This window comes from Heterodontus francisci, chromosome 9 (genome assembly GCF_036365525.1).
Source record: "Heterodontus francisci isolate sHetFra1 chromosome 9, sHetFra1.hap1, whole genome shotgun sequence".
Taxonomy (NCBI): Eukaryota; Metazoa; Chordata; class Chondrichthyes; order Heterodontiformes; family Heterodontidae; genus Heterodontus; species Heterodontus francisci.
In genome coordinates this window covers 115,953,867-115,970,417 of record NC_090379.1, presented here as the reverse complement: position 1 = coordinate 115,970,417, position 16,551 = coordinate 115,953,867, and the positions used below count along the sequence as shown (strand labels likewise).

The 16,551-nt window shown below is 39.4% G+C and overlaps 1 protein-coding gene across 2 annotated transcripts in view; it reads left to right on the top strand.

Annotated features, from left to right (window-relative positions):
* ttbk2a (tau tubulin kinase 2a) overlaps positions 1–16,551 on the top strand; it is a 290,578-nt gene that overhangs the window by 165,787 nt on the left and 108,240 nt on the right. For both annotated transcript variants that reach the window (XM_068039750.1, XM_068039749.1), the window contains exon 7: positions 13,202–13,267. In XM_068039750.1, coding sequence (XP_067895851.1) covers positions 13,202–13,267 — 66 coding nt within the window. The remainder of the gene's footprint in view (positions 1–13,201; positions 13,268–16,551) is intronic.

The following is a 16,551-nucleotide window of genomic DNA, read 5'->3' as shown; positions in this document are numbered from 1 at the left end:
AGAGAGGTGCAGAAATATAGAGTCGTGATAATGCAGGGGGTGGGTGGGGGGTGGGGGGGGTGGTCACACTCACATCAAGTGCATTGATTGAACGTACTGAATCCAAACTGAAGTGTTATAAAAATGTACTTTTCCTTTTTTTTAAAAAAAAGGCGAACAACGTGCTGCAAAATGACTGTCGAGGGTCAAATGACCTGGCCCTGTTTTTTAAACTGTCTTAGTGTCTGTTAAGGACAAAAGGCTAAGAGGTGTCAATTACACCCATCCTGAACCCATCAAGAGGCATTTTTGAATTGAATGGGTTCTTCTGAAACAAAGAAGGTGTGAAGTAACACAGGGAGGGGGCTCTGCGTCTCCCAACAGATGCAGCATGTGAAAGATTTAAAAATTAGCTGTCTGGAAAGAGGGGGAGAAATCAGAACAAACATCACAAAGGTCTGTCCAGCCAAGAGTTGAGACCTAGCAAAAGCCAAAGAAAGGAGCCCTGCTGTGAATTGTACACTTTGAACCTTGTTGCAGCAGTGAACTGAAAGTGATCACCGTCTCTGGCTGAAGTCTCAACCGTCAGAAAAATCTGCAGACAACCCAGGCCTGCAATTTTAAAAGAGAAATTCACCTCCGAGAAGATTCAACAGGTTGACTGTGAACCCCGAACACCTATCTCACTTCAAACCACCTACCTTTTTCCTTTTTATCTGTCTATTGTCTGTTTGTGTGTGTCTGTGTGTCTGTGTGTGTCTGTGTGTGTCTGCACGTGCAAGTGCAGTTGCGACCATTTGGGGAACAAATTTTGCTCAATAAATAGTTAATCTTCCGTTTTAAACCTACAAGAAAACCTGTCACGGTGTGTTTATTTGACAAATAAAAATTGAGGGTTAAAACCCTAGTAACAAAAATGCTTGCAGTCAGTTGGGAGACCACCCACATCCCTTACCACCTGGCCTGGGACTTCAATTACCCTAATATAGAGTGGGATAATAATATAAAGGGCATAGAGGGGGAAGAGTTTCTGAAATGTGATCTTCTAGATCAAGTACGTTTCCAGGTGAGTGAGGTAGGAGGCATTGCTGGATCTGGATGAGGTGGATTAAGTGTCAGTAGGGGAATATTTAGGGAACAGTGATCATAATATCATAATATAAGGTTTAAGTTGGCTATGGAAAGGACAAGGAGCAATCCAGAGTAAAAATAATTAATTGGGGAAGGGCCAGTTTCATTGGGGTGAGAACGGATCTGGCCCAGGTTAATTGGAATCAAAATTTGACAGGCAAACGCATACCTGAACAATGGGCAGCCTTTAAAGAGTAGATGTTTTAGCTACAGTCAAGGTACATTGCCACAAGGGGGAAAGGTATGTAAAGTCCCTGATCTGAGCTGAGTTTTTGGACAAGACAAAAGGAGCAGCAGACAATGGTTTCGGTGCAGAAAGTCAACTGAATTTATTAATTAAATGCTTAAACAAAGTACTTAACAATAGGCAATAGCAGACAAGCTGCTTTTGATCCTTGCTCCTTGAAGCTGCATGGACACAGGTAATGTTTTCTTCTGTCCTTCTCTGATGTATTCTTCTACTGTGGCTTCTTCCTCTGTGTGACTTCTCCTGGCTGTGGTTCCTGTGCCTGTGAGAACTGTAGTCCTGAGGACCCTCCTTTTATATCTTTTTTTCCAGAGCTGCCTATGTGCCAGACTGCACATTCACTCAAGCCTTGCACCCGTTTCCCCTTCCTGACTTGATACTATTCTGATACCTTTTTCCTAACCTGGCTTAATTTGATTATCTTCTTTTGTCTCTTTCCAGACTCTCTGGTGTTGCTTCAGCAACAGTGCAGAAAAATTTAAATCTTCATAAAACAGCTTTTTAAACAAAACATCTTTAGAAACTATTAACACAACAATCCTTTCAATAAAACCTTTTCATAATTGACTTTTAAACATATTTTACAGTCTTTCCCATCAAAACATGAATTTAAATATATTTACACCTTTTTAATCAGAACATAGATTTAAACATCTTTTACACCTTCCCAGAGGTAGAACAAACAAAGCCAGAGCTCCCTGGATGACAAAACAGAGAGAGAGTAAGATAAAGCAGGAAAAAGATTGTGTATGATAAAGCCTGGCTCGGGTATAAAATTAAAGCCCGACCTGATAACAGCCAACCTGAACCTGACCCGCGCCCAAGTCTTTTAGCTTTTTTAAATGCCCGACCTGACACATGTTGTCAGGTTTGGGTCAGGTAACCAGGCTTTAGTGTATGACTGTTAGAACCAGGTGAGAAAGGTGTCAAGGGTCCCTCTCAGCTTTCATCTGGTCTTACCGTAACAGGATTTAGTTTTTATCACTCTGTTTTTAGCTCCCCCTTGGTGAATCCTTGTTCACCACTTTCCAATTATAAGGCAAAGAAACCAGCACAGTCATGTTTTCTTAGGTTTAAAGAAAAAAAGTTGAAATTTATTAAACTTGAACTTAAAATCTAATTCAGTTGATGCCTACAGATACACGACGCGCCCACGCTAGCATGCATATGCAATACGCACATGCAAATAGAGACAGAAAAGAGAAGAAAAACAAAGTGGAAAAATTTGAGGCAATATCTGAAGAGTTTTTGTTACGATTCTTCGAGTTCACTGTAGAGTCCTTGATTGTAGGGTAGATCTTTCTTTTCGTTGGGGCCCAGTATTCTTAAACCTTGTTTGCTGTCGGAGACTTTTCTCTCTTGGGGTTCATGTGTCTTCAGTGGATTCAGAAGCTTGTGAGAAAGAGATGGGAGCAGACAGGAGAGATCTTCTCAGTCCAGGAGCAAAGAGACGCACACTAAGTTCAAATTGTTTGTATAATTCAGAAAAAACCCAGGTTGCCAAGCAGGTTAGTCATGTGACTAACTGGTCTGACCACGTCTTGGGTTGTATCACCTTAGCAATCTCTGGAAAGCTCCTCTTACACACAATCCCCGGTGATCAAGGTCCATTGTGGGTTGAATGTGTCCTTCCAGTCATAGTCTATTAATATGCAAATGTCTTTTCCAACCATGGCTGATCTGTTTAACAAGTTCTTTCTTCATTCCAGTGGCAGTTTAAAATCAATGTTCATGACAAAATTAATGTGCCTCATTCTTGGCAGATGTGGGGTGGGTAGATTTAATTCACCCTAAGCTGGAATTTTTGTTTTCCCTCAGGAGAGTTAGTAGTGGGCAGGTCTATCCTGAACTCCTTCAGTGCTTTGCTGACTCATGCAAAGGTTTTTAACTTTAGAGGGATGTGCGGTTCCCTTTTTTCTGACTATGGGGGATGATTCTTTGCTAGTCTCCCCTTTGTGATCTGGGATACTCCTGCCTGCAGGTATTTGTGCAGATTCTCCTGCACTCCCCTGTGGCACTTCAACTAGGTGAGGCATCACCCTCATGGTTTTTCTGCACCTAGAGGTCTTTCTTTGTCTCTAGGTTCCTGTAAATGCTGTTAACAACTCTGGTGGGATGCTTCTAGTGTCTGCATTTATATAGGAGGATGTGGGGTCTAACTTTTCAAAATTTTCGGCTTTGGCTGACCGGACAGTAGGGGTTTTCATCCGGGGATTCCTCCCGGACTTCCTTTAACCTGCCCTCTTGGTCGCTTTTTCCCCGTCACTTTCTAAACTTTTGCCAGCTTTGTGCCTGCCTTGTCCTCTCTTTACCAAACTTGTGAAAGAGGAGGTGGTTGAGACATTGGATGGGCTAAAAATTGATAAAGAGGAGGCATTAGAAAGCCTTGCTGTACTTAAAATTGAGAAGTCATCAGGACTGAATCAAATGCATCCAAGGATACTGAAGGAAGTAAGGGTGGAAATTGCAGAAGCACTGGCCATAATCTTGCAATCCTCCTTAGGTACAGGGGTGGTGCCAGAGGGCTGGAGAATTGCCAATGTCACACCCTTGTTCAGAAAAGGGTGTAACAAGTCCAACAACTGCCAGTCAGTTTAACCTCAGTAGTGGGAAAGCTTTTAGAACATACGAACAGAAGAATTAAGGGCGGTAGTAGGCCACTCGGCCCCTCAAACCTGCTCTACCATTCAATAAGTTCATGGCTGAACAATAATCTAGGGCAAAATTAAGTCACTGAACAAATGCAGACTACTTAAGGAAAGCCAGCACGGATTTGTTAAAGGCAAATTGTATTGAACTAGTTTTTTTGAGGAGGTAACAGAGTGTTGATGAGGGTAATGTGGTTAATGATGTGTACATGGACTTCCAAAACACGTTTCTTTATGTACCACGTAACGAGCTTATCAGCAAAGTTAAAGTCCATTAAATAAAAGGGACAGTAGCAGTTCGTATACAAAGTTGGCTAAGTGACAGGAAACAGATTAGTGGTGAATGGTTATTTTTCAGACTGGAGGAAGGTTCCGCAGGGGTCAGCATTAGGACTGCTGCTTTTCTTGATCTATGTCAATGACCTTGGCTTGGGTATGCAGGGCACAAGTTCAAAATTTGCAGATGACAAAAATACTGGAACTACGAGGAAGGTAGCAGTAGACTTCAAGAGGACATAGATAGGCTGGTGGAATGGGTGGGCACATGGCAGATTAAATTTAATGTTGCCAAGTGTGGAGTGATAAATTTTGGTAAATGGAACGAGGAGAGGCAGTATGAAATAAAGGGCACAATTCTAAAGCGGGACACAGACCTGGGGATATATGTGAGCAAATTGTTGAAGGTGGCAGGGCAGATTGAGAATGCAGTTAATGTGGCATATGATTAGAGGTGCAGAGGACAAAAGCAAGAAGGTTATAGTTTGTCTGGTGTACATTTCTTGTCGATGTGGATTACATTGTGACAGTCACCTGTTCAAGTTTTTAGTCTGGTAAAATGTCCCATACCCTGTGTTGTACAAGGTTAGATTGAGAAAGCTGGGGTTGTTCACCTTCGAGCAAAGGATATTGAGGGGATGTTTAATAGAGGTGTACAAGATTATGACAGGCATACATAAGTTAAAGTAGGAAAAACTGTTCCCAGTAACTAATGGTACAAGGATTAGGGGACACAGTTTGAAGGTTTTGGGCAAGAAATGCAGGGGGAATATGAGGAGGAACTTTTTTACGCAGTGGGTGGTAATCACCTGGAACTCGCTGCCCGCAAGTGTGGTGGAAGCAGAGACAATGATTTTAAAAGTAAATTGGATGGTCACTGAAGGAAATAAACTTGCAGGGCTACAGGCATTGAGAGGGGGAGTGGGACTGACTGGATTGCTCCATGGCAAGCCAGCATGGACTTGATGAGCCGAATGGCCACCTCCTATGATGTAAATGACTTTATGACTCTATGATGAACCTTTATAAAACACTGGCTCATCCTCAACTAGAATATTGTATGCAGTTTTGGGAACAGCACTTTAGGAAGGATGTGAAGGCAGTAGAGAGGTTGTAGAAAAGATTTACAACAATGGTTCCAGGGATGAGGGACTTCAGTTACATAGAGAGATTGGAGAAGCTGAGACTGTTCTCTTTATAGAAGCGAGTGTTGAGAGGAAATTTGATGGAGGTGCTCAAAATCATGAGGAATCTGGACAGAGTACATAGGGAGAAACTGTTTCCATTGGCAGAAGGTCAAGATCCAGAGGACGCCGATTTAAGGTGAATGGAAAAAGAGCCAAAGACGACACGAGGGGAAACTTTTTTATGTACTAATGAACTGCCTGAGAGTGTGGTGGAGGCAAATTCAATCTTTGCTTTCTAAAGGGAATTGCATAATTATCTGAAGAGAAAAATTTTGCAAAGGGGCAAAGATAGGGGAGTGGGACTAGTTGATCTTGCAGAGAGTTGGTATGGATATAGTGGGCCAAATGGCCGCCTCCTGTGCTGTAGCCATTCTATGATTCTCCTGACTCCCCGTTGCTCTCCATTAATTCCAATCTCCTTTTGCCTCAGCTACCCAAATTGTCTCAAACTCTTTTCCTCAGTTTTCTGAAACATGTCCTGCTTTATTCCTCACCCTGCTACTCAATTGCTTTGGCTTGGTGTCCATTTTTTCTGGTTGCTTTCAAGTACTTTGGGATGTTTTACTATGTTAAAGGCACTATATAAATGCAAGTTGTTTTGCTTTCACTCCAGTCCACAGAACCTGCTCAATATCCCCACAGCCTCCCTCTGCTTAACCTGAGCCATTCCCTGTCTTGCCCACCACACCACCAGTCACTACCTATTCAAGATGATAAAACTGAGGCTGCACCATTCACCGGGGTTTAATCGCTCCAATCTTCTTCCCAGTGGTTTCTTCATTCCTGGCCTGCTACATACTGCTGTCTGAGAAGTTCACTACTTTGGAGACAAGCTCCTTTCAATTCATAATCACAAAGTAAATTACATGAAAGTGGCAAATTTTATAACAACAATAACTTCCATTTTTATAGCACCTGGTAAAACATCCCAAGGCGCTTCACAGGATTGGTTTAAAAGAAAATTTGATACCTAGCCACATAAAGTGACAGGAAGAGGTAACTGTTAAGGATTTAAAAAATCATGGGAGCTGATCATTTTGTATTTGTAGCATATATTCTTGCCATGATGAAAATATTTTGTTTGAAGGAGTTATAATTGAAGTACTTAATGCAGTTTCAAGCTGCCAAGAAGAGAACAAAACCAACCCACCCACCCAGGGACAAAGGTTCGAAACTTTGAAGTTACGTGATGAACCAATGTCCTCTGGTCTAATGATGCCCGTCTACTGCTAATCCGCATATGACACAGTACGAGTAAACAAACTGATAGGTACACACTGCAGTCTTCTTACTGCAAATGGTTATGGAGGGGGAGGAACCACATGACTGACAGACTAAGAGATGAGTACTTCCAATTCCTTCATGGTCACGTGCTTAAGAAAAATTGTTCAAAGATTCTGAAATTTAAATGAGTAGGAGGAAAAAAATGTAGAGACTTTAAAACATATAATAAAGACCATTTAAGTTTACCTTTGCAGACATCCCACAAATGTGTTTGACATGACTGAGTGCGTTAGCCAGGGTTACGTAACTGAAATAGTTATTGTTAAACCAGTCAAGAAGTAGCTGTCAGTTGAACTAGCCTTAGTTTTATCATTGAGGTTCATGTCGCTAACCTCTGTTCATCACCTTTACATGTTAGTTACAGAGCTAGAGCAGAGGAGAGTGGTGTGAAGTCATAAACTGTGCATTGCTGACTTAAAATATGTTTACAATAGCTAGTGCTAGAAATAATTTTGTTTTAAGTTGGGAACCAATTCCTTGCCTTGTACCGCTGCCGCAAAATATAATTTCATGGCATCTGTGGGAGGTTACTATTTTAGTTTGCAGGTTATTTGAAATTGCTGCAGAGATGGAGGGGCAGGCCACTCATGCAATGTATTTATGTATTAAACATGATTTCACACCTGTGTGCCATTTAATACATTACAGGTTACCAAGCTTGAAGCAGGTTTTGGTGCCAAGTGCTAGTCACTGAATTGTGATTTCTTTTCCCCCTCCCTGGTTCTCTTTTTTTCCACCCCCAACCCCCACCCCTGTGATCTTGGCCATGGTACAGTTGCCATTCTCTTAGCACACAATGGAGATCCATAAACTTATACAGGCCAGTGAGAAGAGATTGTGTCTTCCTGAACTTCATAGCTCACATTCCACACCGGGCAGCGCATGAATCATTGGGGCAAATCACTTCCCTTTAACATTTGTGTAGTTATGCCAATGAAGCAAGGCATTTCAATATTAAAAAATGATCTAATTTTCTGTTGCACCCATTGAGTTTATAGCTGCAGCTAGAATTGATTGTGGTTGGGAAACAGCCGTTGGGCAGCAGTCTGCATAGCTAAACATAAATGGTCTTCTAAATAAATAAACAAATAAATTATTTTTCCTCCCATTCATTTAAATTTCTGAATCTTTTAACCATTTTTCTTAAACATGTAACAATGAAGGAACTGGCTGTATTTGTCTCTTAAGTCTGTTAGTCATGTAATTTGTAATAAGATTGTAAAGCACGGGTCACCACAACATTTCTCAACGCAGTCGGATCGCCAGCATCATCCAGACTTGCCATCATTAATCTGTGCATGTGCATGCTGACGTCGCCACATGCTGACATCACTATGCACTGACGTCACAACACAGCGAGTCCAATGGGGAAGTTGAGGGGTGAGTCCAGCAGCGAAGCGTCGAGGTCGAAGATGTCCCAGTTTGATTTACTGTCCTCGCCTTATTCCAGTAGGTTTGAGGCAGCTGCAATTCAGTTCCACGCAACCAGAAGTGGTTAATAATTTTGCATTCATTTAGAAATTTTACACAGGAAGATGAGGACAGAAGCTGTGGAAAATGGAAATGCGATTGTTAAGCAGTCGTGAGAATTGAAAAGGGAGCTTTATGTCTGAACTGTATCTGAATTTCTATTTCATAAAAAATGTTTGATTTGTCAGTCCAGTGTTGTTGTTCCTTACATTGATGATCACAAAATCTTCTGTCACTACCCCCCAAAAAAATAAGCAAAGGTCGGACAGCTGCAGCAACAAACCAGCACAATATCTCATAACATTTGCAAATCATCTTGGTGCTTGTTTAGCTCCACAGAATGTGTAATCATAAACAACTAGAGACAGTATTAATGGATTCGATCTAATGGAGCTTTCAAACAATAGGAAAACAAATATCACTTGCAATACAATGAACAGAGAAGGTTGATGAGGGTAATGCGGTTGATGTGGTGTTCATGGACTTCCAAAAGGCGTTTGATAAAGTATCACAATAGGCTTGTCAGCAAAGTTAATATCCATGGAATAAAAGGGACTGGGCAGCATGGATATGAAGTTGGCTGAGTGTTAGGAAATAGAGAGTAGAGTCATAGAGTAGTGGTGATCACTTGTTTTTCGGACAGCAGGAAGGTATATAGTAGGTTTTTTCAGGGATTGATATTAGGACGACTCTTTTCTTGATATATATTAATGATCTAGACTTGGATGTACCGAACACAATTTCAAAATTTGTGGGCGACACATGCTTGGAAGTATTGTGAACTGTGAGAAGGACCTACATAGGCTGGTAGAATGAGCAGACATGTGGCAGATGAAATTTAATGCAGAGATATGCGAAGTGATACATTTTGGGAAGAGGAATGAGGAGAGGCAATATAGAATAAAGGTTACAGTTCTAAAGCGGGGGTGGGGGGAGTGCAGGAGCAGAGGGACCTGGGGGTAAATGTGCACGAATATTTGAAGGTGGCAGGGCAGGTTGAGAAAACAAAGGCATATGGGATCCTGTCATACAGTACAAAAGCAAGGAGGATATAGTGAACCTGTATAAAAGACTGGTTCAGCCTCAACTGGAGTATTGTGTCCAAATTTGGGCACTACACTTCACGAAGGATGTGAAGGCATTAGAAAGGGTGCAGAAAAGATTTGCAAGAATGGTTCCAGGGATGAGGGACTTCAGTTATGAAGAAAGATTAGAGAAGCTGGGGCTGTTCTCAAAGAAGAGAAGGTTGAAGGGAGATCTGGTAGAGGTTTTCAGAATCATGAGGGGTTTAGACAGAGTTGATAAGGACAAGCTGTTGCCATTGGCAGAAGGATCGAGATCTATCCATCCATATTTTTCAATATATATTTTAGCTTGTGATATTTTTCGTTTATCCGAAGTAGTTCACACTAAAGAAAAGGTTGGAGCCCCTGCTGTAATGTATACCTTCCACAGTTTGCTTACTAGTACTGTGTTTTTCACCTGTCTCCATTTTTATCTAAAAGTAATAAGTGCAGCTTCTTGATGAGAATATGTGAAGTTTTCACTTGGTGACCTTTGTTGGGTAGGAGCAGAGGTGCATGCTAGACGACTCTTTGGGAGACTAAGTGAACTGTGTAGGGATACAGTCTACAGATTATACTTGCTTTATGGAGAGGAAAGGCTTGTTGGATAAAATTGCATTATTTTTCAACTGAACATTTTAATCTAGGTTTGTAACTTTGTTCTCGCATACAACACAGTGAGCTTTTTAAAAAAAAATCCTTTTTGAACACTAAAGGGATCAAATGATATGGGGAGAGGGCGAGATAGTGGAGTTGATGTAGAAGTTCATTCATGATCTTATGGAATGGCGGAGAAGACGTGAGAGGCCATATGGCCTACTCTTGCTGCTATTTCTTATGTTCTCGCATTCTTGGTGAAAATGCATCTCTGAAGTTGAACTGAACAAAATGTGCTCCTTCATTGCGTGCTGCTATTCAAAAGAATGACGTCAGCCATTCTTTGTACCATGTGCTATAAAATTGTGTTTCCAGTTTTAACAAATTCAGTTTATTACAAAATTTACTGAATTTTTTAATGGTTAACTCAAATATTCCTTCACAACAAATGAGTCACCCCACCTGGGCTTGGATCAAATCAGGCTGCTGCCACATGGATGGCTTAAGTTCCCCTGCAGTATGGCATCTCGTGAACCCTTCAAACAAATCAAGCATTACTGTAACCACACCAGATTCTTAAAATTCCAGTGCTTAATTGGCTTTAAAAATATTTCCAAAAAGCATTTGTTTAGCCAACTGGTGGCCGCTTTTACAAATGTGGGTCCAGCTTGCAATCTGGTGGTATGTGGGTGGCATAGAAAATAAGCAAACAAAAAGTTCCTTTTTTTTTTAAAGAAAATAGAGTACAGATGTGACAGTAGGCTTTACATGTTAAGTGTATATACCTCTACAAAATATTGATTTAGTGACTGTCATGATTGGTATCCTTTGTAAGTTTCAGGTTTTTTTTCCTTTCATTCTTCACCAATTGTATTACATACAACCCCAATAAAAACCTTCTGCCAATCACACTGCAACAAAAAGTGTCCCAACTCTACCTTTGTTCCCTCACATACCCTGACCCAGCTGCCCCCTTCTCTCATTACTTTTACCAGTTACTTCACCTCCATCTTTGTCCCCTTCTCACACAGGCCTCGGGCTGTGCATCACGTTCTCTCAAGTTCGTCGTTGATGCACCCAACTTAAAAAATCAACCCCCTTCCCCTATGGCCCTACCAGATCCATAATCCCACCTCCTCTGCCTGACAGCATGAAGAAAACTATTATTGAGAGGATTGACAGAAATAGGATAGTCAAAGAGGTGCAAAAGATTTACATTTAAAGGTTTTAATTTAAATGTTTCATATGTAGTTTGCTAACCGGCTGATATTCAATTATTGCTATTTCCAATGACCATGTATGAGCTGAAAACCTACAAGAATAGCCAGTGCAGGGAGATGAATCTCTTGATATTCTTTTCTGTTTTGGGCTCTCTAACTGCTTTGTTTTCTATTGTCTTATATTCCAGCTTACTTCTAATTTGCTTTCTTTCCACAAACAGACTGGCTGCTGTTATCAATGTAGTTTTTGCACTTGATTGCTGTAACAATTTAAGAAAAGTGTTGCAGCTAAATTCTGTTCCGTTACTGTAGGAAACAGAAACTGTGCCTAAGTGCTTTGAATAATATATCTCTTCTGGAATCTTATTGTTATTGACATTGCTAGTACAAACCTTCAAGAATAAAAACTAACTTTGTCACATTTCCCAGTCTATTAAAGAGTAAACCAAATTAAAATCAACACAATACCTGAGAAAAGGGGGAAAGCATAAAGGATATACAATCAAGGACCGAGAAATTAGTGTTTTATTGTAAGCTTTCAATATACTGTGTAATTGTGATCTCTTGCATAAATTTTTTGCTGTATTGAAAACCATTTGCTTCATGTGCCTAAATCCTGATCAGAATTGTGCAACAAATTGCATTCATTTGAGTTGCTGTGCAAGCAAAAAACAATGGTATCCTCTAGTTCTATTGTAAGCTCAATTTCCCCATAGCACATTGTCCAGAACACGCCAAAGACTTTTGTTCATTAGTAAAGTATTGAAAATGATTTAAATGTTCACTTTGGTGTGTTTCTCATAATACCATATCAAGTCCTTTTTAATGGTAATGAAGCTGTGCTTAAATTCTTACTTCTCCATTTTCACTACACTACTTGTGAATGTGCTGTGCTGCAAATTGTAACAACTGCTTATCCCGCAATTGAAGTATCTGCTTATCTCACTGTTGGAATATCTGCTTGTCCTGCTGAAATGAAAGATGAAGTGTTGACTGTCGGCAGCGATATAGTTGAGGGATAGGCCAAACTATAAACTATAGATGACAAATAAATACTATGTTGATGAACTTCCATTTCTTCGGCTCATATCCTAACTTGCACCAAGTCCTGTTCACCCATCATCCCTGTGCTTGCTGACCTACATTGACTGTCAGTTAAGAAACGCCTTTTGATTTTAGAATTCTGAGCCATGTTTTTAAATTCCTCCATGGCCTCACCACCTCCCTATCTCTGTAATCTCTTGCAGCCCTACAGCCCTCCGAGGTATCGGCACTGTTCCAATTCGAGCCTTTTGAGCATCCCCGATTTTAATTGCTCCACCGTTGGTGTCTGCGTCTTCAGCTGTCAAAGTCCTTAATTCTGAAATTCGCTCTCTAGACCTCTCTGTCATCCTACCTCTCATTCCTCCTTTAAGACATTTTTAAAAACCTACTACTTTTGACCAAGCTTTTGGTTATCGTCCTAACAGTTCCTTATGTGGCTTAATGTCAAATTTTATTTGGTAACATGCTTGTGAAGTCCCTGGGGACATTTTACAATATTAAGATGCTATATATAAGTACAAGTTTTTTTTTCAATTGCAGAGCTCTGTGTTGTAACAATAAAATTGGTTTTCCATATATTTATATAAATTTGAATTGAATGCTGAATAATGTTATTGCAAATAGTTCACCACAGAGAACCTCAGCAAGCTGATTTTTTTTTAAAAAGTTGATACTCGTGAGGCAATGAGACTTTGCATTGCACTGGACATTCTTTTACAAGATTTATGTCCATCTGATTTGTAAAACTGTAATGACAGAAATTAGACTGAGGTTACTGCTTAAACAAGTCACACAGTGGGAAGAAAACAATTTGCTTTTCTTGGGATTAATTCAGAAACAAATAATAGTTACAGTAATTGTAGACTGGCAAAGTAAACCTTTGTTCCTTTTTGTTTTCATTTTTGGTGCGGAAAAACTGCTGTAGTTCGGTGGTTGTTTAGCTGTGCTCCTGAATTTGGTGAAACACTGCACTTGTTTGTTTCGTTTTTCCTCTTGGTAATTTTCGTCAAAACTATAAAAATGATTAATTCTATTTTTTTTAATTTTTTTTCAGCCTCGAGTGGTAGCAGGGTTCCGAGGCACAGTACGCTATGCATCAATCAATGCACATAAAAACCGGGTATGTAAAGATGCCTTGTTGAAAGGTTAATGCATGCAGAACAGCAACTTAACATCATGAAGAAGTACAGATATTTTCGCTTTTAGCTCCCTCTCCCCCACGATTGCAGTAAAACTGCAGCATTGGCACCTTTCTCAGTTCAATGCCATGTATGCTAATGACCAAACCAAAAGTGGCATTATCACTTGCTGCAAATGCAAATAGCAAGGCATGGACCTGATTAAAAACGTCTACTCTTGCTCTGTTCTGAATGCAGAATACTCTTCACTGGGCCAACAAATCAATGTCAGCTGCCTGCAGATTGGTGCTCAGCTGTAGTCATCCAACCATGGGCAAAAATTCATTTTAACCTATATTAAGAGCATCCAAAAATTAACTGCTCATTTGGAGAATGATTCAACTGTCTGTACAGTGTTTGCTTACTTTTTTTAATCTGAATGCTGCCAGTCTCACTGAATTTTATTTTGTGGTCCTGCAATGTTTGTATTGGACACTGGGCATATAGAGGAGTTCAACATTTGACCAACTCCTGTCATTTGTTCTTGGGCTATGGACAACACTGACAAGCCCGGGTTTAGTGATCATCCCCAGATGCCCTGAGAAGGTGGTGGTAAGGCCACCTTCTCTTTCAACCATTGCAATGCTGATGGTGCTTCCACAATTGTGTTAGCTAGGGGATATGACCCAATGGTGATGAGAAAACTGTAAAAAATGTCCAGAGGATGTTGTGTGGCTTGGAGGGGAGCTTGCACGTGGTGGTGTTCCCATGCATTTGCTACCCTTCTTCTAGGTAGTAGAGGGCACTGGTTTGGAAGGTGCTGTCAAAGGAGTTGCTGCAGTGTATCTTGTAGGTGGTACACACAGCTGCCACTGTGCACCAGTGGTGGAGGGAGTGAATGTTTAAGGTGGTAGATAGGGTGCTGATCAAGCTTTATCCTGGATGGTGTCGAGCTTCTTGAGTGTTGTTGGAGCTGCACTCATCCAGGAAAGTGGAGATTATTCCATCACACTCCTGACTTCTGCTTTGAAGATGGTGGACAGGATTTGGGGAGTCAGAAGGTTTAAGTCAGCACAGAATTCCCAGCCTTTGACCTGCTCTTGTAGTCACAACATTTATGTTGCTGTTCCAGTTAAGTTTCTGATCATGGTAAGCACCCAGGATATTGATGGTGAGGGATTCAGCAATGGTAATGCTGTTGAAGGTCAAGGGCAGATGCAGGGGTCTGCAACATGTCCGTACTTGGACGCCAGAGTCCGTGGTAAAACATTTTGAGATCCATGACTGGTAATTTCAGGAATGAGAAACTTCCCATTGGCTTTCTTCTTTCCAACCACTCTGACTTGAAAAAAATACAACCATCAGTTTCACAGCTGACTGGTGCTTAGACCAGAGATATCACTTCCGAACCTTGGATAAATTCATGGTTTTCCGGCAGGTTCCGATTTAAAAAAAATCTGATAGGAAAACCCTGAACTTGTCTGAGGTTCGGAAGCGCTGCCTATGCTCTAAGCACCTGCAAACTATGAAACTAGCGGCTGTGATTTAAAAAAAAACAGATCAACCATGAACTGGGGAGAGTTCCCAATCTCTGCAACTGTCAGAGAGAGAAGGGGGAGGAGAGAGGGAGGGAGGAGGTGGGGAAGAGAGAGAGAGAGGGAGGGGGGGGGGAGAAGAGAGAGGGAGGAGTGGTAGGGAAAGAGAGAGGGAGGAGTGGGGGGAAGAGAGATAATGTCGATTTAGATTGGAAGATAGAGGCGATGGTGTAAGAGTAGATTATAATGTAATATATAGATTCTTATTTTTAATATATATAGTTCTAGTATTTGTCTAATATATTATCTGATAATGTTTATATAGATATCTTTATAGGAGGTTTTTACTATATATATTAGAGGAGTGAAGAATAGATGAGTGGATACGAGAGAGAGAGAGTACTCTTCTGTTACTATATATATTTCTATATTTTTTAATATATATATTTATATTATTTTTAATCTATATATTATCTATTATTTTTTATAATATATTTATATTATTTTTTAGAATCTATATTTATCTTACTTTTTTTACTCATATCTATCATTTATATTCTTTTATTATCTAATCTATATTTTACTATCTTTTTTTTTCTATACTATATATTATATATTATTTTTTTATCATATATATCTTATTATTATTTTTTTTATACATATCTATTATTACTATTTTTTTTTTATCTCATACTATATTCTATTAATATTTTTTTTATACTATCTATTTATTCTATTATTTTTTTTTTCTAATCTCTATACTATATATTTTTTCTAATCATCTATTTCTTTAATATCTCTATTTTTTTTATATCATCTCTTTATTCTATTTTTTTATCATCTCTATATCTTTTTTCCTAATATATTTTTTTTTCACTCAACATCTATTTATTTTTTTTCTCATCTCTATATTCTATTTTTTTATACTCTCTCTTTATTTTTTTTTTCATCTCTATCTTTCTTATTTTTTTTCCTCACATCTCTATATTCTTTTTTTCTAATCATATCTTTATTTTTTTTTCTCCTCCTCTTTATTCTTTTTTTACTCCCTCTCTTTATTTTTTTTAATCCACTCTCTTTTTTTTTTACTCACTCTATTTCTTTTTTTCTCATCCTCTCTTTCTTTTTTTTTTCTCCTCTATCTCTTTCTTCTTTTTTTTCACCTCACTATTTCTCTTCTTTTTTCCTCCTCTTTTCTTTTTTACTCTTCTCTTCTTTTTTTCCCTCTCTCTTTCTTTTTTTTCTATCCTCTCTCATCTTTCTTTTTTCTCCCTCTCTCTTTCTTCTCTTTTTTTTCTCCTCTCTCTTTCTTTTTTTTCCTATCTCTCTTTCTTATTTTTTTTACTCTCTCTCTTTCTTCATTTTTTTTCCTCTCTCTCTTACCTTCTTTCTTTTCCTCTCTCTCTTTCCCTCTCTCTTCTTTTTTCCTCTCTCTCTTTCTTCTTTTTTTTCACTCTCTCTCTTTCTTCTTTTTTTTCCTCTCCTCTCTTTCTTCTTTTTTTCTCTCCCTCTTCTTCTTTTTTTCTCTCCCTCTCTTTCTTCTTTTTCTTTCCTCTCTCTTTCTTCTTTTTTTTCCTCTCTCTCTCTTTCTTTCTTTTTTTTCCTCTCTCTCTTTCTTCTTTTTTTTCCTCTCTCTCTTTCTTCTTTTTTTTCCTCTCTCTCTTTCTCTTTTTTTCCTCTCTCTCTTTCTATTTTTTTTCCTCCCTCTCTCATTCTCTCTCTTTTTTTTTCCCTCCCTCTCTTTCTTTTTT